Here is a 25,483-nt window from a genome sequence, read left to right on the forward strand (position 1 = left end):
ATTTGTGTTAAACAAAAGTCAAATTTTCCATTAATCCGCGAAATCACAAATAGACGAACAGGTCAATTCTGACCGTTACGTAGATGCCGATAGTAAATATATCGGATATTTATAGCGAAATATATATAAGAATGCTTATATCTCAAGAATGGCTGAACCGATTTTGACAAATTTTGTCAGTTCAGAATGCCCTCGTGGTATAAAAGGATAAAATCTAAAAAAATCACATAAAAGATGTCAATAATGATGCTAATATTAACTTTGTCGAATTTTGTGATATATTTTATTTTTTCATATTTTTTATCGCATGCGATTTTTTCAATTTGACTTATAATATTGAAGTGTATATTTTGTAATATTTTATCACTTTACAACACAGCTTGGGGTTATTATATACAGATTGCAATTATCGTCCGATCCTCACGAAAATTTTCACAAGGGTAGGGCTAGGCTCAAAAGGGCTAAGCCTATTTTTTCAAAGATGTCCGCAATATATTTAGGGTTTGCAATGGACCAACAACTAAAATGTTCCTGATTTTGCAGCCGTTATAAAGGTCACAAATAGAAACCAAAGGACATTTTGTGTGAGAAAATACCAACATTACTTACAGGCGATATCCGAAATACACAAAAGGGCGAACTTGAGAAGAGAGTTAAGGACAGCGAAGAATTCTAGCATTTTTGATGACCATTGGATTTTATTTAGCTGTAAAATGGACCACAACCACTAACAGCATGACGGTGTGCGTAAATATTGGGCAAATGTCCCCGGTCAAAATGTTAAGGCTAATATCTGGGCAGTGCTCTGTGATATAATTTCAAAAGCGAAATCTTCCAAAATCGATTTAGAGATAAGGAGGCTTCTAACATATTGTAGTGTTATAGGGTATCACATGGTCGGCACCGCACGACTATAGCCTTTGCTTACTTGCTTTATTTATTTATTATTATTATTATTATTATTATTTTTTTTTTTATTTTTTTTTTTTTGAACGAATGAAAGCAAAAATGTCGGAAATAGCATACAGTTTTAGAATACGTTTAGATTTGTTCGAATTGGCCAACTTTGGCACGAATTATGGCCTTCAAACGGCTAATGAAATCGTCACACGCTGCCCGAATTTTGCTCTGCGGTATTTTGGCCAATTTTTGGCGAAGCGCTTGCATGAGGTGAACGACACTTTTTTTAGTACCAACCTTCCTTTCAAAATGCTCCAGGCACAATAGTCCAACAGATTGGTATCCGGATATTTTGGTGGCCATTGTGCGCTGGAAGTGAAACGAGGAACCTCATTTTGTAATCAATCTTGGATTGCGATGGTGCTGAGTCCTGTTGGAATGGCCAAGGTCTGCGGCCAAAATGTTTACGTACCCAAGGCTTTAATACACCCTCCAGAATATTTTCGCTATAATATTCGTCATTTGTTCTGATGCCACTGTCGATTAATACGAGCGGAAAGCGACCATCGGCTGTTATGGCGGCCCACACCATCTCCATGGCCGGCGCTTGAGTTCTGGTGGCCAACCGAAGGTGCACATTTTCAGCTGACCTCTTTGGCAAGTAAACACGATCATTTTGTTTGTTTACAGACTGCTGGACAACGAGCTGTTTACAGACTGCTGATTGGAGCGGAGAAAAACAATTTCGGCAGTTCACCACTTTCGGCCAAGCGAAACAACTCTTTAGCTCTTTTGAGTCTATTTTATTTCTGTGCGGTGTAATTTCTTGCAATTTTTGGATTTCAAAGTCTTAACCCCGAGCTCATTTTTCAATATTTGCCGTATGGAATATTGCGATATGTTCAGCTCTTGAGCCATTTTTCGGCCACTGCGACGCGGGTTTCGGTTAAGTCGCTTCTTTACTTTTCGAACCATTTCTGCTGATGTTTGCTGTTTTTTTTTTTCGTCCACTTCCTTGATGTCGGGCTACGCTACCAGTATCACGGTAACGACACATTTACATTTAAATTCTGGAGTGCTCTTACGATAGCCACTTGTGGTTTTCCAGCCAAATATAAAGAAATCCCACTATCCCGCTTGAATTCCATCACGAATAACTTTTTTTCGGGAAAATTCTCACCAAAATGCTTTAGTACGCTTGTAAACAATATAATGAGCTGTCACTGGAATAATTTTAACAGCTGTCGGCCGAGTGGTTTAGAGATGACAGTAGTCTGAAATTTGTTGCAGTTTTTTCATATCATCTTGTATAGGTATGTATGATAGATATGTTGGCGAATTAACTTCAGAGATACTCGGGAATTCAATATAAAGCTGTTTAAGTTCACTTGATGATAGGGAATTGGAACAATCGGCAATACTAGCGTTGAAATTCTATGCTTTGACAATTTGAGTAAACCGGGAACTATGACGTATAGACGGTGATTCATTGACGATTTGCATTGACTGCATCGGTATGAATGCCACTCAGACGTGCCTGAATGCTTCTTGATCTAGAGTTATCTCTTATAGCGTTGGACCTCCCTCCCTAGATCGTGTATGTCCTTTCTGACACGCCTGGGTGGTGACACGCCTGGATGTGTCCACCATATGATGGTTGGGATTATTCCCACTGTAACACCCAAGCAGGTTCTGCAACGAAAGCATATGATTACAACAAGGTTTCCTTGTGTTATCATCTCCGCAGACCACGTGATAAAAAGTGTGGCCGTTAATTCCTTGACGGATATTTTCATATTCCTCGGATGGAAGTATGCGGCAAGTTTCGCGAGATAGGGGTTCAGCCTTTCACATATGTCATTGACCACTATGCTCGACGTCATGATCGTACAATCATAAACATACCTTACGACCTCTATGCCGTCAGGAAGGCGAAGAATTCTGGAAAGGTAGAGGTTGAACAGTTCCGGAGATATGTACATTTAAGGATATTCGGGTATTCGGAAGTGTATAGTATCGGGAACTCGGCGATCGTAGGGTCAGATTAGCTACGGTTTATAACTGCTTCTGCGTCACTACTCTGGATTTCGGTTGGAAAAGTGAGCCTGAGCCTGAACCTATGAAATCGCGATCCTAAACTCCTGCGACAATGTATCACTGGTCACTCAAATCAATGAGTGCCAGCTCAAACCAATAAGATCCAGCTGACGATTTTATTAGACCGATGTATCAAAGAGAGCATCTACCATTCTTAAACAAGCCCCCACAGTAGCAAACCTTGGCTGCCAAACGAAACGAAAAAAGGTTGATGTTAACAGCATAGCAAAGTCAATGAGAATTATATTTCATTTGTAGTTTCCAATCCACTGCAAAAATAAAAAGACCATTTAATCAATTTTACATACTTCGACTGGATTGATCGGTTTGTTTTTTTTTTTTTTTTAATTTCAATCTCTCTTGAAAACGCATAGTTTTGAAAACGTTGCATGATTACAAAATCATGACTTATCACTTTTACACAATATTTAATATACTGGACATTCATTATGGGGTGTCATGTAATATACTCACAATGATAAAAATAACTTCAAAATTGTTCAAGTTCCATTCGATTCCATTCCTTTCGAACGAATACAAATTGAATAAATTATTTGTTGTTATCTGTTATTTCAATCTTTTCAAATATCTAATTGCAAAAGAAAATAGCTTAAAGTGAAATCTTCTTCCGTTCCAATGTTTGTCATTTGTAAATCACAACAACAATTTACTAATGGTCATTAAATAAAGCATCCTGGTCATAACATATAAACTGACCCATAACTATGGGTCAAGACTTGCTCCGCATGCAAGGATGCATAGAGACACACTCACACACACCCATCCTATCCATTGAAGCATAAACAAACTGAAATGAGATCCAACTGAAGTACACACAAGACACTAGACGATGAATCTATGCTATTACAGAGACACATACACTCACACACACATGCATACACTCACAATGATATGAGGATGGCAGCATGGTAATGTTAAATCAGGAATTCACATTTCTTTGCAGTGCAGTGGCTGGCATAGCTGGTGCCAGTGCCAGTGCCAATACGAAATGCAAATGCCAGAATAGGTCAGTTCAAAGCAAGCCAGGCAGCACAGCAAGCAAATTTGTTGTTGGTAATAAAGTAATTAATTCTCAAAGCATTCGGTTACAATGACTGGCAGTACACAATGGACGGATGGATGGCTGGATGAATGGATGTGAAAGAAAAGATAAAAGCAAGTCCTCTTTCTCACAGAACAGATAGCATCTACAGAAAGTGGAGACTTGTGTAAGGAGTGTAAATTATGACCGCTTGCCTGAATAGAATTAAATATTTTCGAGTTTTGCTTAGAAATTCCCATGCCGATGCATTTGATCAGCGATTTTAAATACCTTCTGTAAAATATCCACATTGAATTGTTTGAAAGACAAGAAAGAAGTTTTGAAATACCCACATCATATGCTTACAATGAGGAGAACTTCATTGGAAATCCACAAATTTCTAATTGTTCCATGAATTGATTAAATGTTAATGGCACTTGCAAACTGATACGTTATTGAGTACAAGAGGTTTCAATGTCATTTATAATTTACGACATGGATAAATATTAATAATGAACATTAATGCACAGTAAGATTCAGTTCATAATGAAAAATGTAATATACAGGGTGAGAATAAAAAATGCAACAAAGTCAAACGCCATAATTTTTACATTTTTTTTAATTTAACTTAATAAAATGAATGAAAGCAAAAAATCTCGGAAATAACATCAAGTTTTAGAATAAGATTAAATTTGTTCGAATTGGTCACCTTTGGCACGAATTATGGCCTTTAAACGCCCAATGAAACCGTCACACGCTGCCCGAATGGTGCTCTGCGGTATTTTTGCCCATTCCCGGCGATGTTATCAACTCTTAGGTATTTTTTAGTGCCAACCTTGCTTTCCAAAACACTCCAGACAACCTAGTCCGACGGATTGGTATCCGGAGATTTTGGTGGCCATTGTGCGCTGGAAATGGGGCGAGGAACCTCATTTTGTAACCATTCTTTGGTGGCGCGTGCTGAGTCCTGTTGGAATGTCCAAGCCAAAATATTTGCACACTCCAGAATATTTTCGCGATAATAATCGGCATTTATTCTGATGTCACGGTAATAAATACCATCACAATGGCCGGCGCTTAGGTTCTGGTGACCAACCGAAGGTGCACATTTTCAACTGACCTCTTTGGCAAGTAGGCAACATCATTTTGTTTGTTTACAAACTGCTGGACAATGAATGTTTTCTCTTCGGAGAAAACCAAATTCGCCACTTTACCACTTTCGGCCAAGCGAAGCACTTTACCACTTTTTAGCTCTTTTGAGTCTATTTTCTTTCTGTGGCGGTGTAACTTCTTGAACTTTTCGGAATTTCAATGGCTTTACCCCGAGCTCATTTTGCAATATTTGCCGAATGGAATATTGCAATATGTTCAGCTCACGAGCCATTTTTCGGCCACTGCGACGCGGGTTTCGATCAAGTCCCTTCTTTACTTTTCGAACCATTTCTGCTGATGTTGCTGTTTTCTTCCGTCTACTTCCTTGACGTCGGGTTACGCTACCAGTATCACGGTAACGAGCGATCGTACAAAAGATTTATTCACATTTAAATACTGGAGTTCTCTAACGTTAGCCACTTATGGTTTTCCAGCCAAATATAAAGAAATCACACTATCACGCTTGAATTCCATCACGAATAACTTTTTTTCTGGAAAATTCTCACCAAAATACTTTTGTACGCTTGTAAGCAATATAATGAGCTGCCCCTGGAATAATTTTAACAACTGTCGGATGTGTGGCTTAGTCTGTAGTTGGTTGCAGTTTTTTCATCTCGCGCTGTATAACTATGTATATAGATTTCGTACCATTTAGTACATACCACATACCTACAATACAATAGTAATCTTAATTCAAAATTTCAGAATTCCTGCTCTATTGGTTCACCCAAATCGAAATTGTACCAAATGTAGTACTTTTCGTATATATAAGTACAAATTTCGAAATCTACCTACATATCCCAATTCTTCACTCCGCCTGTAACCTTGATTTAAATTTTGCAGGATTCCAGCTCCATCCGTTCTTCCAAATTCAAATTCTACCAAATTTAGTGCAATTTTGTATTTTTCGTATGCATGAGTACACACTAACAAAATTACCTTCTTACATCGACCATACTCTTTAAGCTTGATACCCATTCCAAATTTCAAGTTTTTATCTCTAACCATTTACATGGTTTGAAATGGTGCCGAATATAGTACATTTTAGTACTTTTCGTACACTTATAGTGCGAATTTCCAAAACTCCTTTGATACATCCTCATTCCTAATTTAAGAGCTCTAGCTCTTCTGGTCCGTCAAAAAATTTTCAAAAATTCAGCCATATCTGACAACTTCGTAACAAGAGTAACCCTCACCCAAAATTTCAACCGCTTTGACTGAGCGTTGATAAATCCTTAAGTCAGTCAACCAATTACTTTACTCTTTCATTAATATAGATAACTCGACCTTATGAGTAGACTATTTTAAACCTTCTTCTATTCACCACCCGAGGATATCAATGAACTTAAAACTTTAAAATTGTTTCACCCAGCGCAGTCATATGGGATCAATTTTAAATGGTAGATTCAACCATTTCTAACAAAATTCCAAATATTGAAAATCCTAAATGTGAATTTACAGCTCTTTCTGTTTAAAATCGGGTCTGATATATTTTGAATACGGACAATTAGTATGAGTTTATATCTAATTGTGAGCCGATAGTGTCAACCCAACAACAACCCCATATTGATTCAAGTCTGTCACTTTCAAAAAATCGATCGTGTCATGATCGGCTCGACCATTTGCATGGTTTTCATAAAACAAGTAAAAAAGCTGAATACCCTCCACCATTTTGAACGAATTTGGCAATTTTCAAAAAAAAAAATCCGTTAAAAATTCTGTTAATTCTTAATTCTTAAAAATACCGATTGTAGTTACATTAGGGTCTATACGACGAAGTGGACCTGCATAGGCAACTTTTGTCATAAGCCATTACTATATTCAAATGCGAAACTTGAAAAAATCGTTGAATAATGTAGCTAAAATCATCAAAATACCGAATATCGGGAGGTACCATTATATTGGGGCTATACGAAGACGTGGACCTTTAGCGACAATTTTCTGTCATAGGCTGAAGTATCCATTACGTACTTCAAATATCAAACTTGAAACAATTCCGATGAATATCGTCGATAAAATAAGTTATATGTGGTCTAAACGAAGACGTGGACCTTCAAACACAATTTTCTGTCTTATGCTGTAGTATGAATTACGAACTTCAAATGCGAAATTTGAAACAATTATGGTGAAAAATGTCCATAAAATCATTAAAATACCGAATATCTGTCTTAGGCTGTAGTATCCATTACGTATTTCAAATATCAAATTTGAAACAATTCCGGTGAATAATGTCGCTAAAATCGTCAAAATACCGAATATAGGGAGGTGCCGTTATATGGGGTCTATACGAAGACGTGGACCTGCACATAAAATTTTCTGTCTTAGACTGTAGTATTCATTTCGAACTTTAAATACCAAATTTGAAACAATTTCGGAGAACAATGTCGCTAAAATCATTAAAATACCGAAGATCGGAAGGTACAGTTATACGGGTGCTATACCAAAACGTGGACCTACATGGCCCATTTTCAATACTAAGAGTCCTGAAGACATAATATACACTTGAGTAAAATTTTATGAATCTACTTCATATTGTTCAAAAGCTAGAGTGATTTCCACAGACGGACAGACGGACGGGCATCGCTAAATCGACATAGAATTTTATGCTGATCAAAAATATAAATGCTTGGTGGGATCTAAAATGTATATTTCGAGGTGTTACAATCGTAATGACAAACTTAATATACCCTTCATACTGTGGTGGAGGGTATAATAATACGCATCTGTCCTGATTTTAATATATGGAATGTTTTATATTGGATGGTAAATATAAAACATCTTCATGCTTATCAATTTCAACCCATTAGTTAGAGCCTGCTGCCTGATTTATACCCTCAGCTTTTAGGCTATGGTTATACGGAGGGTAAATATCATTCGATAAGGCCAAAACATGCCTCATCGAAATAACGATTTTAGACCCCAGTTTTCTTTGGACCAAATTCGTTTCAGGACATTTAGAGTCGATCTAAGAATATCCGTCCGTATGTCTGGCTGGTGCGCACGACAACTTTCGAAGGGAGTATCTGATTTGATCCAAACTTGGTACATCGTAATATAATCGTCAAACTTATATCGAAATTCGAGAAGGTTAATATCGGTCCAATCCTCTTGGTATCACCCCACAAAATTTCAACTTTTTTATAATATTTGCCTTGTATAACAAGAAGGAATCCTCCGATTTTGTTAAAAATTTACATAGCCCAATTTTTATATCAGTGCTAAGTTAGGTGCGGACAATATCGGCCCACTCCATCATCTATCTCCCCCACAACAGGTCACAATGGAGCAAATTTGAACAGCAACCAGTAAAGAAAGTCTTAAAGTCGGGCGGGCCGACTTTATGATACCCTACACCACTTTGCTAATTTAGTAGAGCTCCACATAACAATTAAAAGTTTTTATGGGAGAATTCAATCATACACGCTATGAATATAATTATAATTTAAAGTTCAAAGGACTAAATATAAAAATATAAAGGACTAAATACAATATAAAATTTGGCAAAGATATTTCTGAGCTGTATTTCATATATTTCCCTGAATATCGTTGTTACGGAGTGCATAATACGGTTGTGGGTAACAAATAAAACAAATCGGATGAACAATATATATAGGAGCTATAGCTATATCTGAGCCGATCTTCATCAAATTTGACATACTAGCTTCTAAACTCAATTCGGTCGTAAGTGCCAAATTCCATCCCATTTGGACAAATATTAGACGTTTGGTGCACAATAAAAAGTAAATCGGACGAAGTTATATATGGGAACTATATCCAAATCTGAACCGATCTCGATAAAATTTAGCAAATGAATTTCTGAGCTGTATTTTCTATATTTCCCCAAATATTGTTGTTACAGAGTGCATATTACGGCTGCGGATGACAAAAATAACAAATTGGATGAACAATATATATGGGAGCTATGGCTATATCTGAACCGATTTCGATCAAAATTGGCATCCTTATTTTCAGGCCTAATTTAGTTGTATGTGCAAAATTCCATACTATTCCGACTGATATTACATGTTTGGTGCACAATAAAAGGCAAATCGGACGAAGATATATATGGGAGCTATATCTAATTTTTTACCGATAAAAAGCACATAAAAAGTGGTATGAGCATTCGATTATTTTCTAACTATAATTAACAATTATTCCCAAAAAATTTGGTAATAGATGTCTGATTCTCTTCAAATTTTGCATATCCCAATATTTTTATAAGTTTTAGATGAAGTTGAATACTTTGGTCCACTATAACTGGTACCTCACGTATACTTCAATATTATTATACCCTCCACAATACTATGGAGGATATATTAATTTTGACATTCCGTTTGTAACTTCTCGAAATACTCATGTCAGACCCAACAAAGTATATATATTCTTCATCAGCGTAAAATTCTAAGACGATTTAGCCATGTCCGTCCGTCCATGTGTCTGTCTGTCTGTCCATCTGTCTGTGTGTCTGTCTGTTGTAATCACGCTATCTTTCGAACGAATTGAGATAGAAGGCTAAAATTTTGCACACATGTATGTTTTGCCAGTAGGCAGGTTAAGTTCGTTGATGGGCTATGTAGGTCCATTTTGATAACTTAAGCGACATTATTCACCGGAATTGTTTAAAATTTGGAATTTGAAGTTCGAAATGGATACTGCAGCCTAAGACAGCAAATAGTCTGTGCAGGTCTACGTCTTCGTATAGCCCCCATATAACGGTACCTCCCGATAATCGGTATTTTTATGTTTGGAGCTACATTATTAAGCGATTTTTATACCCTCCATCATACATAGTATGGAGGGTATATTAAGTTCTTCATTCCGTTTGTAACTCATCGAAATAATCATTTTAGACCCAACAAAGTATATATATTCTTGATCAGCGTAAAATTCTAAGACGATTTAGCCCTGTCCTTCCGTCTGTCCGTCTGTTGTAATCACGCTACAGTCTAAACGAATTAAGATAGGAAGCTAAAATTTTCCACAGATCTCTCTTTTGTCTGCAGGCAGGTCAAATTCGAAGATGAGCTATATCGGTCCACGATATCGTATAGCCCCCATATAACGGTACCCCCCAATATTCGGTATTTTGATGATTTTACCGACATTTTTCAACGGGATTGTCTGAAAATCCACACAAGGAGTCCCTTATAAGTATTTCACCCTCTGAAAAAGAATTGTCTATATAGGTTCACGATATCGTACAGCCCCCATATAACGGTACCCTCCGATATTCGGTATTTTGATGATTTCAGCCACATTTTTCAATGGAATAGTCTGAAATTCCACACAAGGGGTTCTTTGTGAGCACTTTACCCCCTGACATAGAGTTCTCTATATAGGTTAACGATATCGTATAGCCCTCATATAACGGTATCCCCCGATATTCGGTATTTTGATGATTTTAGCCACATTTTCCAATGGAATTATCTGAAAATCCACACAAGAAGTTCCATGTGAGTACTTTACCCCCAGACATAGATCTATCTATATAGGTCCACAATATCTTATATTCCCCCATATATCGGCACCTTCCGATACTAGGTATTTTAAAGATTTAATTTTTTTTTTTTTTTTTTTTTTTTTTTTGAAAATTTTCTAATTCGTTCAAAATGGTGGAGGTTATTCAAAGTTCGGCCCGGCCGAACTTACTGCTTTTTTACTTGTTTTTCTAAGTTTCGCAATTGAATATTGTAATGGCTTATGAAAAAAATTACCTATGCAGGTCCATGTCGTCGTATTGACCCTAATAATCGGCTACATTCGATATTTCTAAGATTTTAACGGACTTTATTGTTTTTGAGAATTGCCAAATTCGTTCCAAATGGTGGAGGGTATTCAAAGTTCGGCCCGGCCGAACTTACAGCTTTTTTACTTGTCTAAAAGTTATCACATATTTCACATAAGGTATAGGAAGTATCAGCGTTAGTTCGGATAAGAAGTGGATAATATTGGTCCACTTCTTCAGTATCTCCTCCATAATGGGTCAACATTTTGAATAATCGTAATGTAGGTCAAAATATATTTTAAAAAACTGACATAAACTGAGGGTATACATATGTAGGCAGAACCGACTACCATTTCTATATATAACTTTTAAAAAACAAATTAAATCAAAATCTTATATTTTCGATATTTTTCTCACACCTTTCTATCCGCTCTGTTAAAACTGCTGACATGAATAAAATCAATTGTTTAATTAAAGTATTTCTCCAGAAATCAGTACATAACCGCAAAGCAAATCCGCATGATTAATTTTCCCTTTGGCATCTGAACACTCACGTCGAACATAACAAATAAATCACCTTATCGTGTTATTGACTTAACTCGGCATTAGTGCCGAGTGCATTTTACAATTATCTCGGTCAAGTGTGGTGGTCTATCTCTGTTGAATTAAAACACAGGATTTGATTAATTTATTAGGATATCCTTTATGGGTTAGTTTGCATAGTTAAATGTCGTTTACATTGCGTACATACCGATACAAGACAAATACACCAACACATCGTCCCCCCTCTCTCTCACCCTCCCGATGTCCTTTAATAAATCTATAACTCTCTAATGTTGTTATTGTTGTCTTGTTTACATTTTACAGTTCAAACGATAAATGGCTAACGAGCAGAGTTACCATTACGGATGCCAAGCTCTCCGACAGTGGCAATTATTCATGTTCGATTGGCAGACTCTTCACAGCCATTGTCCAGGTGCAGGTGTTGACAGGTGAGTAGAATGCAGAAAAGTACAAAGTCAATAGAGAGCCGGTAGTCGGACTCGATATCGAAGAAGAAGAAAAAGACGACAAACAAATGGCAAACATAGATAGAAACACTTTTGCTATTTTCCCCCAATCTCTGTTGGCCAAGATGCAGTCGTATGACACACATTTTTAATTAATTTAAAGCACACACACACATACATACATCCCTTCCAATCTCCCTTTTGCCCTTCTGTTTCATTGTCCTTTGCCTTGCTCTACGATTAAGACATTCAGTCTGGCAACAAAAAGCAATTCTCCCATTTCCTATTTGCACAACTTCAAGGTGAAACAATAACAACAGCAAACATGTCAGCAGCTCACTTCGAATCTCGAGATGATGCTGCTGCTACGGCTGTTGTTAACTTCATTCGAAAGTTCTCGACACATTTCGGTAATTAATTTACATTTATCTTAACCCTTGTTTGTGCCAAGTTTTACGACATTGTATCAATGTTCAATTGGCTCGAGGGGGCACACAAAAGGCTAATTACAGTTCAATCCTTGGGCCAACAGGAGTTGGCCATTTTCAGGAAATTAAAGAATGTATATTTCTAGATTAAATTTTGTAACTAATTTCCAATCCGAGATGGGGAGGTTGGGAAGGGGAAGATAAATGCATAAATTCCAATACTAACAATGAATAAGAAATTGGTTGTATATGCAAACTTCTATAATTTCGTTATTAGATTATGCCATATTTTAATACTCTCGGGGAAATAAATTCACATAAACCGTATAAAGAATTCAATAGATAGAATAGGATATTTAGTATGGAACAAGGTTTTGATGTTATAAATTAAAATATAAATGAGCACGTATGTAGATTGGCAATGTTTAGGGAAATGAAAGTCATAAAGATGTCATAAAAGGATGAAGAGGAAAATAATAACACGGAAATCCAGCAAATTAAAAAATTAGAGCTAAAAGTTGACATCCCACAGTAACGAAAATAGAGAGGCCAAGTCCCTCCTCTCCCACACTTTTAGAAAATTTCGTATTAAGATTCCTCGAAATTGTAAGTTTTAGGTATACAGCGTGAGATGAAAAAACTGCAACCAACGTCAGACTGCTGTCATTTTTAAGCCACTCGTCCGACAGCTGTCAAAATTATTCCAGTGACTGCTTATTATATTGCTCACAAGCATAAAAAGCACTTTGGTGAGAATATTTTAGAAAAAAAAACTTATTCGTGATGGAACTCAAGCGTGATAGTGTGATTTCTTTATATTTGGCTGGTAAACCACAAGTGGGTATCGTTAGAGCACTCCAACATTTAAATGTGAATACATTTTTTGTGTCTCGTACCATCGCTCGTTACCGTGATACTGGTAGCGTAGCCCGACGTCGAGGAAGTGGACGAAAGAAAACAGCAACATCAGCAGAAATGGTTCAAAAAGTAAAGAAGCTACTTGATCTAAACCGCTGTGGTCAAAAAATGGCTCGTGAGCTGAACATATCGCAATATTCCATTTGGCAAATATTTAAAAATGAGCTCAGGATAAGGCCATTGAAATTCCAAAAAGTGCAAGAACTTACACAGCAACAGAAAGATAATAGACTCAAAAGAGCTAATGAGTTGTTTCGCTTCGCCGATAGTGGTGAACTACCGAATTTGGTTTTCTTCGATGAGAAAACATTCGTTGTCCAGTAGTTTATAAACAAAAAAAGAGATCGTGTTTACTTGCCAAGGAGGTCAGCTGAAAATGTGCACCTTCGGTTGGCCACCAGAACTCAAGCTCTGGCCATGGTGATGGTGTGGGCCGCAATAAAAGCCGATGTTCGCTCTCCACTCGTATTAATCGACCTGGCATCAGAATAAATGCCGAATATTACGGCGAAAATATTCTGGAGGCTGTATTACAGCCTTGGACAAGCAAACATTTTGGCCGCAGACCTTGGACATTCCAACAGGACTCAGCACAATCGCACTCAGCACGTGCCACCCAAGAATGGTTACAAAATGAGGCTCATTTCCAGCGCATAATGACCACCAAATCTCCGCATACCAATCCCATGGACTATTATATCTGGAGTATTGTGGAAAGCAAGGTTGGCACTTAAAAAAATACCAAAGTGTCGATCACCTCAAGCAAGCGCTTCGCCGGGAATGTGCCAAAATACGGCAGAGCAACATTCGGGCAGCGTGTAACGATTTCATTGGCCGTTTGAAGGTCATAAGTCGTGCCAAAGGTGTCCAGTTCGAACAAATCTAAACTTATTCTAAAATTTGATGCTATTTCCGAAAAATTTAAAAACAAAAAGGTAATAAATATGGCGTTTGACTTTGTTGCAGTTTTTTTTATCTCAAACTGTATATCATTTGATACAGCCAAAACGTGCCTTATCGAAATAACGATTTTAGACCCTATATCTCTTCGAACCAAATCCGTTTCAGGACATTTGAAGTCGATGTAGCGATGTCCATCCGTCTGACTGGTGCGCACGATAACTCTCGATGGGAGTATCCGATTTGGTCCAAACTTGGTACATCGTAATATTATTATCAAACTTAGATCGAGTTCGAAGATGGGCAAAAGGTCGAAATCTTCAAAATATATATATTTTGCACAGAAAGAGAATGGATAATCCGATGTTGCTTCAACTTTGCAAATCCTAATATTTGCGTCAGTGTGTCGGGTCGGGTGTGAAAATGGACAGTATCGGTCCACTCTATCAAGTACCTCGCCCACAAAGAGTCAACATTTTGAATAATTACTACTCTTATAGAATGTGATGTAAGATTCCTATTGTCTTCAAATTTCACATATTCCAATACTTAAATTAACCCAAGGTCTGGTGTAACTATGGAATATTTCGGCCCACTCCTTCTGGTACCTCCCCCCAAAGGGTCAAAATTTTGAACATTCATGACGCTCTTAAAACACGAAATTAACATCCGATTCCAGTCAGACTTGGTACATCTCAATATTTCAACATATGATCTGTTATAAAGATGAGAGAGATCGGACTGTTCCTACTGGTACCTCCCCCACAAAGGGTAACAGTTTTGAATAACCAAAAACGATCATAAAATCCAAAATAAGCATCCTGTTCTCTTGAAACTACACATAGCACAATATTATTATTAACCCGACATTTGGTGTAAACTTTAGTCCGGTCCACTCCTTTTGGTACCTCCCCACAAAGGGTCAAAATTTTGAATATTAATATTAAGATTTTCTAAAAATGATCACATATGCCATGTAAATTGGAGGAGGTTACCAATATAGTCAAAACCTGATAGGTAGCAAAATTTATACGAAATGGACAATATTGTCCAGTTCCATATTGGTTTGAATAATCATAACAGAAGTCAAAATATTTTTAAATAACAATACATTGGCTGAGGGTGTACATCTGTTGGCAAAACCGACTGATACTTTTTAAATTGTTAGTATGTATTTCAAAATCCCCCGCCATGTATCAACCAAACCGCACAGAAAGTAATCCCACTTATTTTACTTTTCAGTACGGATTTCCAAAACCACCTCCTGATCCAAATATAAAATTTCAGATTTCAAGCAGTATCCGCTCACGCAATACCGAATATAGAACTTCTCGTATGCTTGCTGAACGTATTTTCAAACCCAAGTCCTTATCTTAACCCTGCCTGTCAGAGATAGAGAGACCCCAATATCAACATTTAAAATTTCCAGACCAATCCGTTCAGCCAAATCTAAATTTTACCAATTTTAGTCAGAAAATCAATTACTTTGCTCTTTCATTAATATCGATAATATTTTTATACCCTCCACCACAGTATGGAGGGTATATTAAGTTTGTCATTCCGTTTGTAACACCTCGAAATGCACATTTTAAACCCCACAAAGTATATATATTCTTGATCAGCATAAAATTCTATGTCGATTTGGCGATGTCCGTCCATCTATCCGTCTGTGGAAATCACTCTAGCTTCCGAACGAGTTGAAGTAGATAGATACAATTTTGCTCAAAATTGATGTTATGTCTGCAGGACTTTTGGTATTAAAAATGGGCCATGTAGGTCCACGTTTTAGTATAGCCCCCAAAAAACTGTACCTCCCGCTATTCGGTATTTTGATGATTTTAGCGACATTTTTCACCGGAATAGTTTCAAATTTGATATTTGAAGTTCGTAATAGATACTACAGCATACGACAGAACAATGTCTGTGCAGGTCCACGTCTTCGTATAGCCCCCATATAACGGTACCTCCCGATATTCCCGATATTTTATATATATATATATTATAACCGATTTTTTTTTAGTTTCGCATTTAAATATTGTAACGGCTTATGACAAATGTTACCTACGCAGGATCATGTCATCGTATAGACCCTAATATAATAGCTACATTCGGTATTTTTAAGATTTTAACAGAAATTTTAACGGATTTTATTGTTTTTGAGAATTGCCAAATTCGTTCCAAATGGTGGAGGGTGTTCAATGTTCGGCCCGGGCGAACTTACAGTTTTTTTACTTTTTTATCTTTAAATGAACGATTAAATGTTTGCAATTTTTAAAAACTTCAACCCAATTTCTATTTTAACTAGCATTTGATATTAACTCTATGTTTCACATTGACCAAGGGCATATAGTTAATACAAATTTTTAAATTGAATCGAATTTAAATTTGGATTTAAAGTAGCCAGCTTCCAATATTTCTTAAATTTTTAAAATTTCTTTAATGTTTTTTTAGATGTTATACTTAGTATGAAAATCGTATCTCTATTAGAATTAGATATGCCTAAGATTTCCGAATAAACTAGTGCCACTTTGCCTGTTGTTCGCCATACAACAACTTCCACTGAATATTACTTTTGCATTCAATTTGATTTTCATAAATTAATTTTCAATTTCCACAGAACTCAATTCCCATTTTTATTTGAATACCCCTCCAGAGGTTCTCCACTGCGTATACAAAACGCTTTTGTCTTTCGTTCACATAACTCATACGCTCCCCATAACTACTACACCCCATTGGCTAGCCACAAACAGATAGAATAGATACTTGACTTCAAATCCCCCCACTGCAAACATCCTCTTTCATTGCTTTCACTCACAACAAGCTTTCGTTATACTCTTATCTGTCGAATCCAAATTTATTAACATTTACATAAATTTTGTAAATAGTTTCCCACTCATTGCAAGCATCTGTTAACTACATCTCCGAACCCCCCATTCCCTACCCTACCATCATTTTGGTGAAGGCTGGGCCTAGTCATGCTGCTAATTCTTGGCTTTAATTAACCGCGATTCATGTTTGCACTGAGGTTAGGAAAATGTGCCGCCAAGAAATGTTTGGCGCAGTGTGGTTGACTCGACTAGAAATGCAAATTGGCCTTCTGCTTTTATCGTTTCTTTTGTTCGCATTCTTTGCAGGTGAATTACCGGCAGCTGTGCAACACAATTCCGCCACGGCACTTGCTCGATGGAGGAGTACACAAAGCCTACGTGTTCTCGGAGGACTAATGCATCTGTGGTGGCTGTTCCGATACTCAAGGCGGCATCGGCAGTGGTGGTGGTGCTGGTGCTGGTGTTCATTGCTGATACATTTCGTCGTTGGCCCTGTCCCCTTCGTCGGCTTGAGCTTTGTGATGAACGTTGTGAATTGAAGCGTCATGCCGTCAAGCGAGCGAGTGAATGAGTGAGTGAGTGGTGTTATTAACTTAATTAAAGTTAATCAAAAGCAAGCGAACGAAAGAAAGACGGAAAGAACAGCAGCAACATCAAACAACAGCAACTACAACAATAACAATACACGTCTTCATCGCTGACAACCAACCATCAGTGTAGGCAAACAATAATTACAGGAACAACAACGGCTGACGCTGCCGCACAATAACGGTATGTAAGTTTTCTAAATTTATCCATTGTTACAGAACACTCCCCTCCGCTGGGTTAAAATGAAACAATCTGACACACTTAAATTATAAACTTAAATGCCGACTTAGTTGTTTAGTCACAAAAATATGACTATGCTTCTGATCCGAAGTGAAGCCCGTCCCTGCTGAAAAAAATGAACATTTTCGCTCGACGTTGAATTTAATGCAATTAACCGCTTAACTCTCTAAACAATTTGCAACAGTGTGTCATAAACTAATTGTTGTGTACATAAAGGAGTGAGGTATAACAATGGAGGTTGTTTTATTCAAGGGAAATCCAGAGGGAGGTATTCCGAATATTTTAGAGAATTAATATAATTAACCATTTTTATAACCCCCACCATTCTATGGAGGTTATACATGGTGAGATGAAAAAACTACAACCAACTTCAGACCGCTGTCATTTCTAAGCCACTCGTCCGACAGCTGCAAAATTATTCCAGTGACAGCTCATTATATTGTTTACAAGTGTACAAAAACATTTCGGTGAGAATTTTCAAGAAAAAAAGTTATTTGTGTTGGAATTCAAGCGTGATAGTGCGATTTCTTTATATTTGGCTGGAAACCCACAAGTGGCTATCGCTAGAGCACCCCAGCATTTAAATGTGAATAAATCTTTTGTGTCTCGTACCATCGCTCATCACCGTGATACTGGTAGCGTAGCCCGACGTAAAGAAAGTGGACGGAAGAAAACAGCAACATTAGCAAATATGGTTCGAAAAGTAAAGAAACGACTTGATCGAAACCCGCTTCGCAGTGGCCGAAAAATGGCTCGTGAGCTGTACATATCGCAATATTCCATTCGGAAAATATTGAAAAATGAGCTCGGGTAAAGCCATAGAAATTCCAAAAAGTGCAAGAACTTACACCGCAACAGAAAGTAAATAGACTCAAAAGGGCTAAATAGTTGCTTCGTTTGGCCGAAAGTAGCGAACAGCCGAATTTTCCCTGTTTTCTCCGATGAGAAAACATTCATTGTCCAGCAGTTTGTAAACAAAAAAATGATCACGGTTACTTTCCAAAAAGGTCAGCTGAAAATGTGCACCTTCGGTTGGCCACCAGAACTCGAGCGCCGGCCATGGTAATGGTGTGGGCCGCCATAACAGCGTAATAATCGACGTAGCATCAGAATAAATGCTGAATATTATCGCGAAAATATTCTGGAAGGTGTATTAAAGCCTTGGGCACGCGCCACCCAAGAATAGTTACAAAATGAGGTTTATCGCTTCATTTCCAGCGCCCAATGGCCATTACCGTAAAGCCGTAATTCTTGCCAAAGGTGACCAATTCGAACAAATCTAAACTTATTCTAAAATTTTATGCTATTTCCGAATCAGCAGTGCGTCTGACAAATAAAATCACGCTATCTTTTCTTCTATATCAAACGAATGGGGAAGAAGTATAAAATCTTAAAATCTTATTTCGAAGATCTTTCGAAATCTTATTTCGAAGATTTTAGCTACATTATTCACCGGATTTGTTTCAAATTTTGACAATTCGGAATCGGTACTATAGCCTATGACAGAAAATTACTTATGCAGCCCCCATATAATAGGTTTCATTTAAACAGTATTTTTTTACATAATTTTTTCTTTGCTTTTATAACCTCCAACATACATAGTATGTACGAAATATTAAGTCCATCAAGCAAAGTTATATTCTTGATCAGCGTAAAGTTCTAATCACGGTACAGTCATAATGAATTAAGATAGGAAGCTAAAATTTTGCACAGATCAGTCTTTTGTCTGCAAGCAAGTCAAGTTCGAAGATCGGCTATATCGGTTCACGATATCGTATAGCCCCATATAACGGGGCTATACCATACATAGCTACACCAGGAGTTTTCTGTGAGTACTGAACCAGAAAGAGAATTGACTACACAGTTCCATGATATCGTTACCTTCTGATATTCGCTATTTCGGTGATTTTAGCGATTTTTTTACGGAAATTGTTTCAATACCAGGAGTGGGCCGATAAATTCTATATTTAAATAAACTAAGTTTAAAAGAATCGTCGACTTGTTTCGCATGTTATAGGATATATAGGTATTCAAAATGTTGAACCTTTGTGGGAAGGTGCCAGAAATGGTCAACCGATATATTCCATCTTCACATTAGATATTGCGTTAGTAGAAATATTGGAATGTGTGATGCTTAGAATGAATCGGGTGCTTATTCCGAATTTAAAAAGAGGATTATTCCAAATTTTGACCCTTTGTGGTACCAGAAGTCTTGATCCTATATATTCCATCTTCACCCAGATCTTGTGTTGATAGATATATTGGGGTGTGACAAGTTTGGATTTTTTGGAAAAAGGAATCGGATGCTCATTTTGCGTTTTGCGAGCTTCATGACTATTCAACAATTTGACTGGGAGGTACCAACAATTTATGGGGAGGTACCAGAAGGAGTGGTCCGATATTTTCCATCTTTGCACCAGATTTTGTGTTAATAAACATTTTGGAATTACGCATCTCTGGATTCGATCTAAGTTTGACAATTATATTACGATATACCAAGTTTGGACCAAATCGGATACTGCCTTCGAGAGCTGTCGTGCGCACCAATCAGACAACCATAAAGACGGACGGACACCTCTAGATCGACTCCAATCAAATGATATGTACCCTCTATAGTCGCATGGCTGAGTGTAAAAAAATAAATGTCAGAGCAGTTGATATATGAGAACCGAGTTTTACGAAATGGAAAAATTCGATGGAATATGCAAAAATAGTTATATGAAGAATATGAGGGACTTTAACATTATATCTGATGAAACATATATATGGGAGCTAAAGCCATATTTTAACCGCTTTCTACCAAATTTGAAGTTGCTTCTTCTGGGATGAATTCGGTCGTACGTACGTACTAACCATTTGGCGCCCAATTAAATGAAGATAAATATATAATTTTTTAAAGTGTTATATCCTTTGGGAAAATCGTGGAATAATTTCGGATTTTATAAGAAATATTTCGATGGACAACGTTTTCACTTTTTAATGAGATGTTCCTTAAAAAATCGCAAAAATTGCGAGGCATTTGCGATCGTTTGCGAGAAAGCAACAAAAAGGGACCGATGCATCGCATCTCGTAGAAGATGGGAGAATGCTGAGTGTAAAATATATATCGGAGTAAAAAAATATATATGGGAGCCGAGTTCCACAAAATGGAAACGTACGTCCCGAAATTGGCTACATTTGGGCTGATATTAGCCATAATTTGCACAATAAACCTGAAATCGGTTGAAGATATATGGAAGCTATATTCAAATCTTTCCGGGCTTTATAAGATATCTGATACCAAATATCATTGTTTTCGAATACATATTACGAAGTTGAAAGACTTAAACCCCAAATCGGATGAAACATATATATGGAAGCTATAGCTATATCTGACCCGTTTTTCTCCGAATTCGATGTACTTGCTTCTAGACTGCTCGGTAGGATGTAGCAAAACTCAGGTGATTTGGACTGATATTGGCTATTTGGTGCACAATTAACTTGAAATCGGTTGAGAATATAAACGGAAGCTATACAAATCTGAACCGAACTTGACAAAATTTGATACACTTTACTCAGAACTGTATCTGATATATGGTACCAAAGATCATTGTTGTGCAATGCGTATTACGCTTGTGAGGGACTTAAAACCCCAAATCGGATAAAATATGTATATGAAAATATAACTATATCTGAACCGATCTACACCAAAATTTGAAGTCCTGGTTTATAGGATGAATTCAGTCGTAATTGCCAAAATTCAGTTGATTTAGGCTGATATTAGCCATATGGTGCACCATGAACCTGATATCGGATAAAGATATATATATCCAAATCTGAACCGATATCGATAAAATTTGGCAGAGGTTATTTCGAGCAGTACCTTATGTCCGTACCAATTGTCATTCTTCTGGGGTGCATATTACGCACGCGGGGGACTTAAAACCCTAAATCAGATGAAACATATATATATATGGGAGCTATAGCTATGTCTGAACCGATTTTTTCCAAATTTAATTTATTTGCTTCTAGACTGATTTCGGTTGGATGTACCAAAAATACAGGTCATTTGGACTTATATTAGTCATTTGGTGCACAATTAACCCGAAATCTGTTGAAGATATATGGGAGCTACATCTTAATCTGATCCAATTATCACCAATTTTAAAATAGTTCGTCCTTGGGACAAACATATATTGTTTGCAAAATTTCATCTCAATCGGAAAATAAATGCGACCTGCATTTTATTCACCAGAATAAATGGACAGACGGATGGACGAGCGGACAGACGGACTGGCGTGCTTAAATCGACTTAGAAAGTGGTTCTATAAAGATCCTCAAAAGTAAGTATCTCACTTCCTTCTCCATGCTACAAACAAATGCACAAAGACACAATGTCCTTACCACTATATGATGTAGGGCAAAAAAATCGTCGAAAAATACCGCATAAATGAATCCGTTATATGGGTGCTATACGAAGACGTGAACCTGCACAAGTAATTTTGCATAAAATCTGTCATAGCCAGTTGTACCGATTCCGAACTTCAAATACGAAATTTAAAGCAATTTCGGTGGATTATGTCGCCAAAATTATCAAAATACCGAATATCAGGAGGTATCGTTATATGGCGGGCTATATGAAAACGTGGACCGACATGGACAAATTTATGAACTTAACCTGACTACTGGCAAAATACACACGAGTGCAAAATACTAGCCTTCTATCTCAATTCGCTCGATATATAGAGTGATTACAACAGACAAAGAGACAAATACACAGGCAGACTGACAGACAGACATCGATAAATCAACCTAGAATATTACTGTGATCCAAAATATATATACTATGTAGGGTATTAATATAAAATAAAATAAATATCTTAATTGTTGTCAGCCGAATAAGACGATTTAGGACGCGTGGCCGACCGAAAATGTGTCTCGTTATTTTGAAATTCGATATATATTGCAGAAGGCTTTATTTGGAAAATTTCCCCTTTTGCAAAAAATATTATGTAATTTTAAACATGAGCGCATTTGTTGGAAAGTAAATAGATTTTAAAAAAATGACACCCCAAACGTATTCATCACCCTCTATTAAAATAAACCATTAGTCAATATTTGAACTCCTAACCCGCACACAATTCCAACATTATTTGTCTAGCCTTCATATTGTTGCAATTATTTTCTCATATCGCTGCACAAATTACACACATCACAGAGTATCGCAGCGGATTTCTGCTAAAAGGGTTGGCTTTGTTCGGGCCTTGTTCTTAATTTCGTAATTGTGTCGCTCAAAACGACAAAACGCAACAAAAGCTGTTAAAGAATTATTTTGAATTGTTTGCACACACACACACACACACACACACAAATAACTGCACACATAAACATACAAACAATACATCTCCAAGGAATACTACAGTGTTGCCACTCAATTAGCTATTCTGAGGCAATTTTGTAATTATTCTAAGAATTCGGAGCAAGGTAACGACTTTACATTCCTTTTTCTCAAGTGACCTTTATCCGAAGTTTGAAAACAAAAAAATAATTCAATTTGAGTTAAATAAAAAAATAAAAAAGTTTGCTGTTGAAAAAAAGAACGAACAAATGAAATTAACAAATTTCAGGAAATATGTTCGTTTAGTTTGGAGAATTTTCAAATTAGTGAAGAGAAAATTGGTATAGAATTTTGCGAAAATTTCAGCTTAATAAGGGGGATGTCGGAGAAATTAAAAAACACAATATGGGAATGAAATACGTTTAATTTTTTTTTAATTACAATTTTTACTGGCCAAGTCAATACCGCTTATATAATAAAAGAGTGTCATATACAAAAAAAAAAACAGTAAGAAAAAATCAAAAGTCGGACGGGGCCGACTTTATGATACCCTACACCACTTTGCTTATTTAGTAGAGCTCAACATAACAATTAAAAGTTTTTATGGGAGAATTCAAGCATACACCCTATGATTATAATTATAGTTTAAAGTTCAAAGGAATAAATATGCCGAAGCATTGGTATCTCTTAAATTCGGACTTATATTGCTCATTTGGTGCACAATTAATTTGAAATCGGATAAAGATATATATGGGAGCTATATCCAAATCTGAACCGATCTCGATAAAATTTGGCAAATATATCTCTGAGCTGTATTTAATATATTTCCCCAAATATTGTTGTTTCAGAGTGCATATTACGGCTGCGGAGGAAAAATAACAAATCGGATGAACAATATATATGGAAGCTATGGCAATATCTGAACCGATTTCGATCAAATTTGGCATACTTATTTTCAGGTCCAATCTGATCATACGTGCAAAATTCCATACTATTCGGACTGATATTACACGTTTGGTGCACAATAAAAGGCAAATCGGGCGAAGATATATATGGGAGCTATATCTAAATTTTGACCGATTATCTCCAATTTCAATAGGGTTCGTCCTTGGGCCAAACAAATGATTTGTGCAAAATTTCATCTGGATAGGGCAATAAATGCGAACTGTACTTTGTTTACAAAAATACATGGACAGACGGACGGACTGACGGACAGCATAAATCGACTCAGAATGTGATTCTATGCAGATCATCAAAAGGAACTATGGGTCTATCTCGTTTCCTTTTGCCTGTTACAAACAAATGCACAAAGACATAATACCATGACCACCTAGTGGTGTAGGGTATAAATATATATCGGAGCCGAGTTCCACAAAATGGAAAGTTACATCCCGAAATTCACTACATTTGTGCTGATATTAGCAATTATTTGCACAATAAACCTGAAATCGGATTGTGGATATATATGGGAGTTATATACAAATCGAAGTCGTTCGTGTTAAGATTTGGCAAAGGTATTTCTGATCTCTATAAGATATTTTGTAACAAATACCATTGTTGTCGACCAAAAAAAAAAAATCGGATGAAACTTATATGTGGGAGTTATAGCTATATCTGAACCGATTTTCTCCAAATTTGATGTACTTGCTTCTACACTGAACTCGGTCGGATGTACCAAAAATAAAGGTTATTAAGACTGATATTGGCCATTTAGCGCACAATTAACCCAAAATCGGTTGAATATATACATCGAAGTTATATCCAAATCTGATCCAATTATTGATAAAATTTGGCAGAGGTGTTTCTGAGATGTATCTGACATTTAGTACCAAATGTCACTCTTGTGGAGTGCATATTACGCATGTGAGGGACTTAAAACACCAAATCGGATGAAACATACAGGGTGAGATGAGAAAGCTTCAACCAACTTCAGACTGCTGTCATTTCTAAGCCACTCGTCTGACAGCTGTTAAAATTATTCCAGTGACAGCTCATTATACTGTTTACAAGCGTACAAAAGCATTTTGGGGAGGATTTTCTAGAAAAAAGTTATGGAATTCAAGCGTGATAGTGTGATTTCTTTATATTTGGTTGGAAAACCACAAGTGGCTATTGATAGAGCACTCCAGCATTTAAATGTGAATAAATTTTTTGTGTCTCGTACTATCGCTCGTCGCCGTGATACTGGTAGCGTAGCCCAACGTCAGGGAAGTGGACGACAGAAAACAGCAACATCAGACATTGGACATTTTAAAAAGACTCAGCACCATCGGCACGCGCCACCCAAGAATGATTACAAATGAGGTTCCTCGCTTCATTTCCACCAAAATCTCCGGAT

The 25,483-nt window shown here is 36.9% G+C and overlaps 1 protein-coding gene across 1 annotated transcript in view; it reads left to right on the top strand.

Annotated features, from left to right (window-relative positions):
* The window catches only part of LOC131804361 (mucin-3A-like), a 221,148-nt gene that overhangs the window by 135,591 nt on the left and 60,074 nt on the right, over positions 1 to 25,483 (top strand). The window contains exons 7-8 of the mRNA XM_059127193.1: positions 11,784 to 11,908; positions 17,307 to 17,771. Of these exons, the coding sequence (XP_058983176.1) occupies positions 11,784 to 11,908; positions 17,307 to 17,539 (358 nt within the window). The 3' untranslated portion in view covers positions 17,540 to 17,771. The remainder of the gene's footprint in view (positions 1 to 11,783; positions 11,909 to 17,306; positions 17,772 to 25,483) is intronic.

Source organism: Musca domestica, unplaced genomic scaffold (assembly GCF_030504385.1).
Source record: "Musca domestica strain aabys unplaced genomic scaffold, Musca_domestica.polishedcontigs.V.1.1 43, whole genome shotgun sequence".
NCBI classification, from domain to species: Eukaryota; Metazoa; Arthropoda; class Insecta; order Diptera; family Muscidae; genus Musca; species Musca domestica.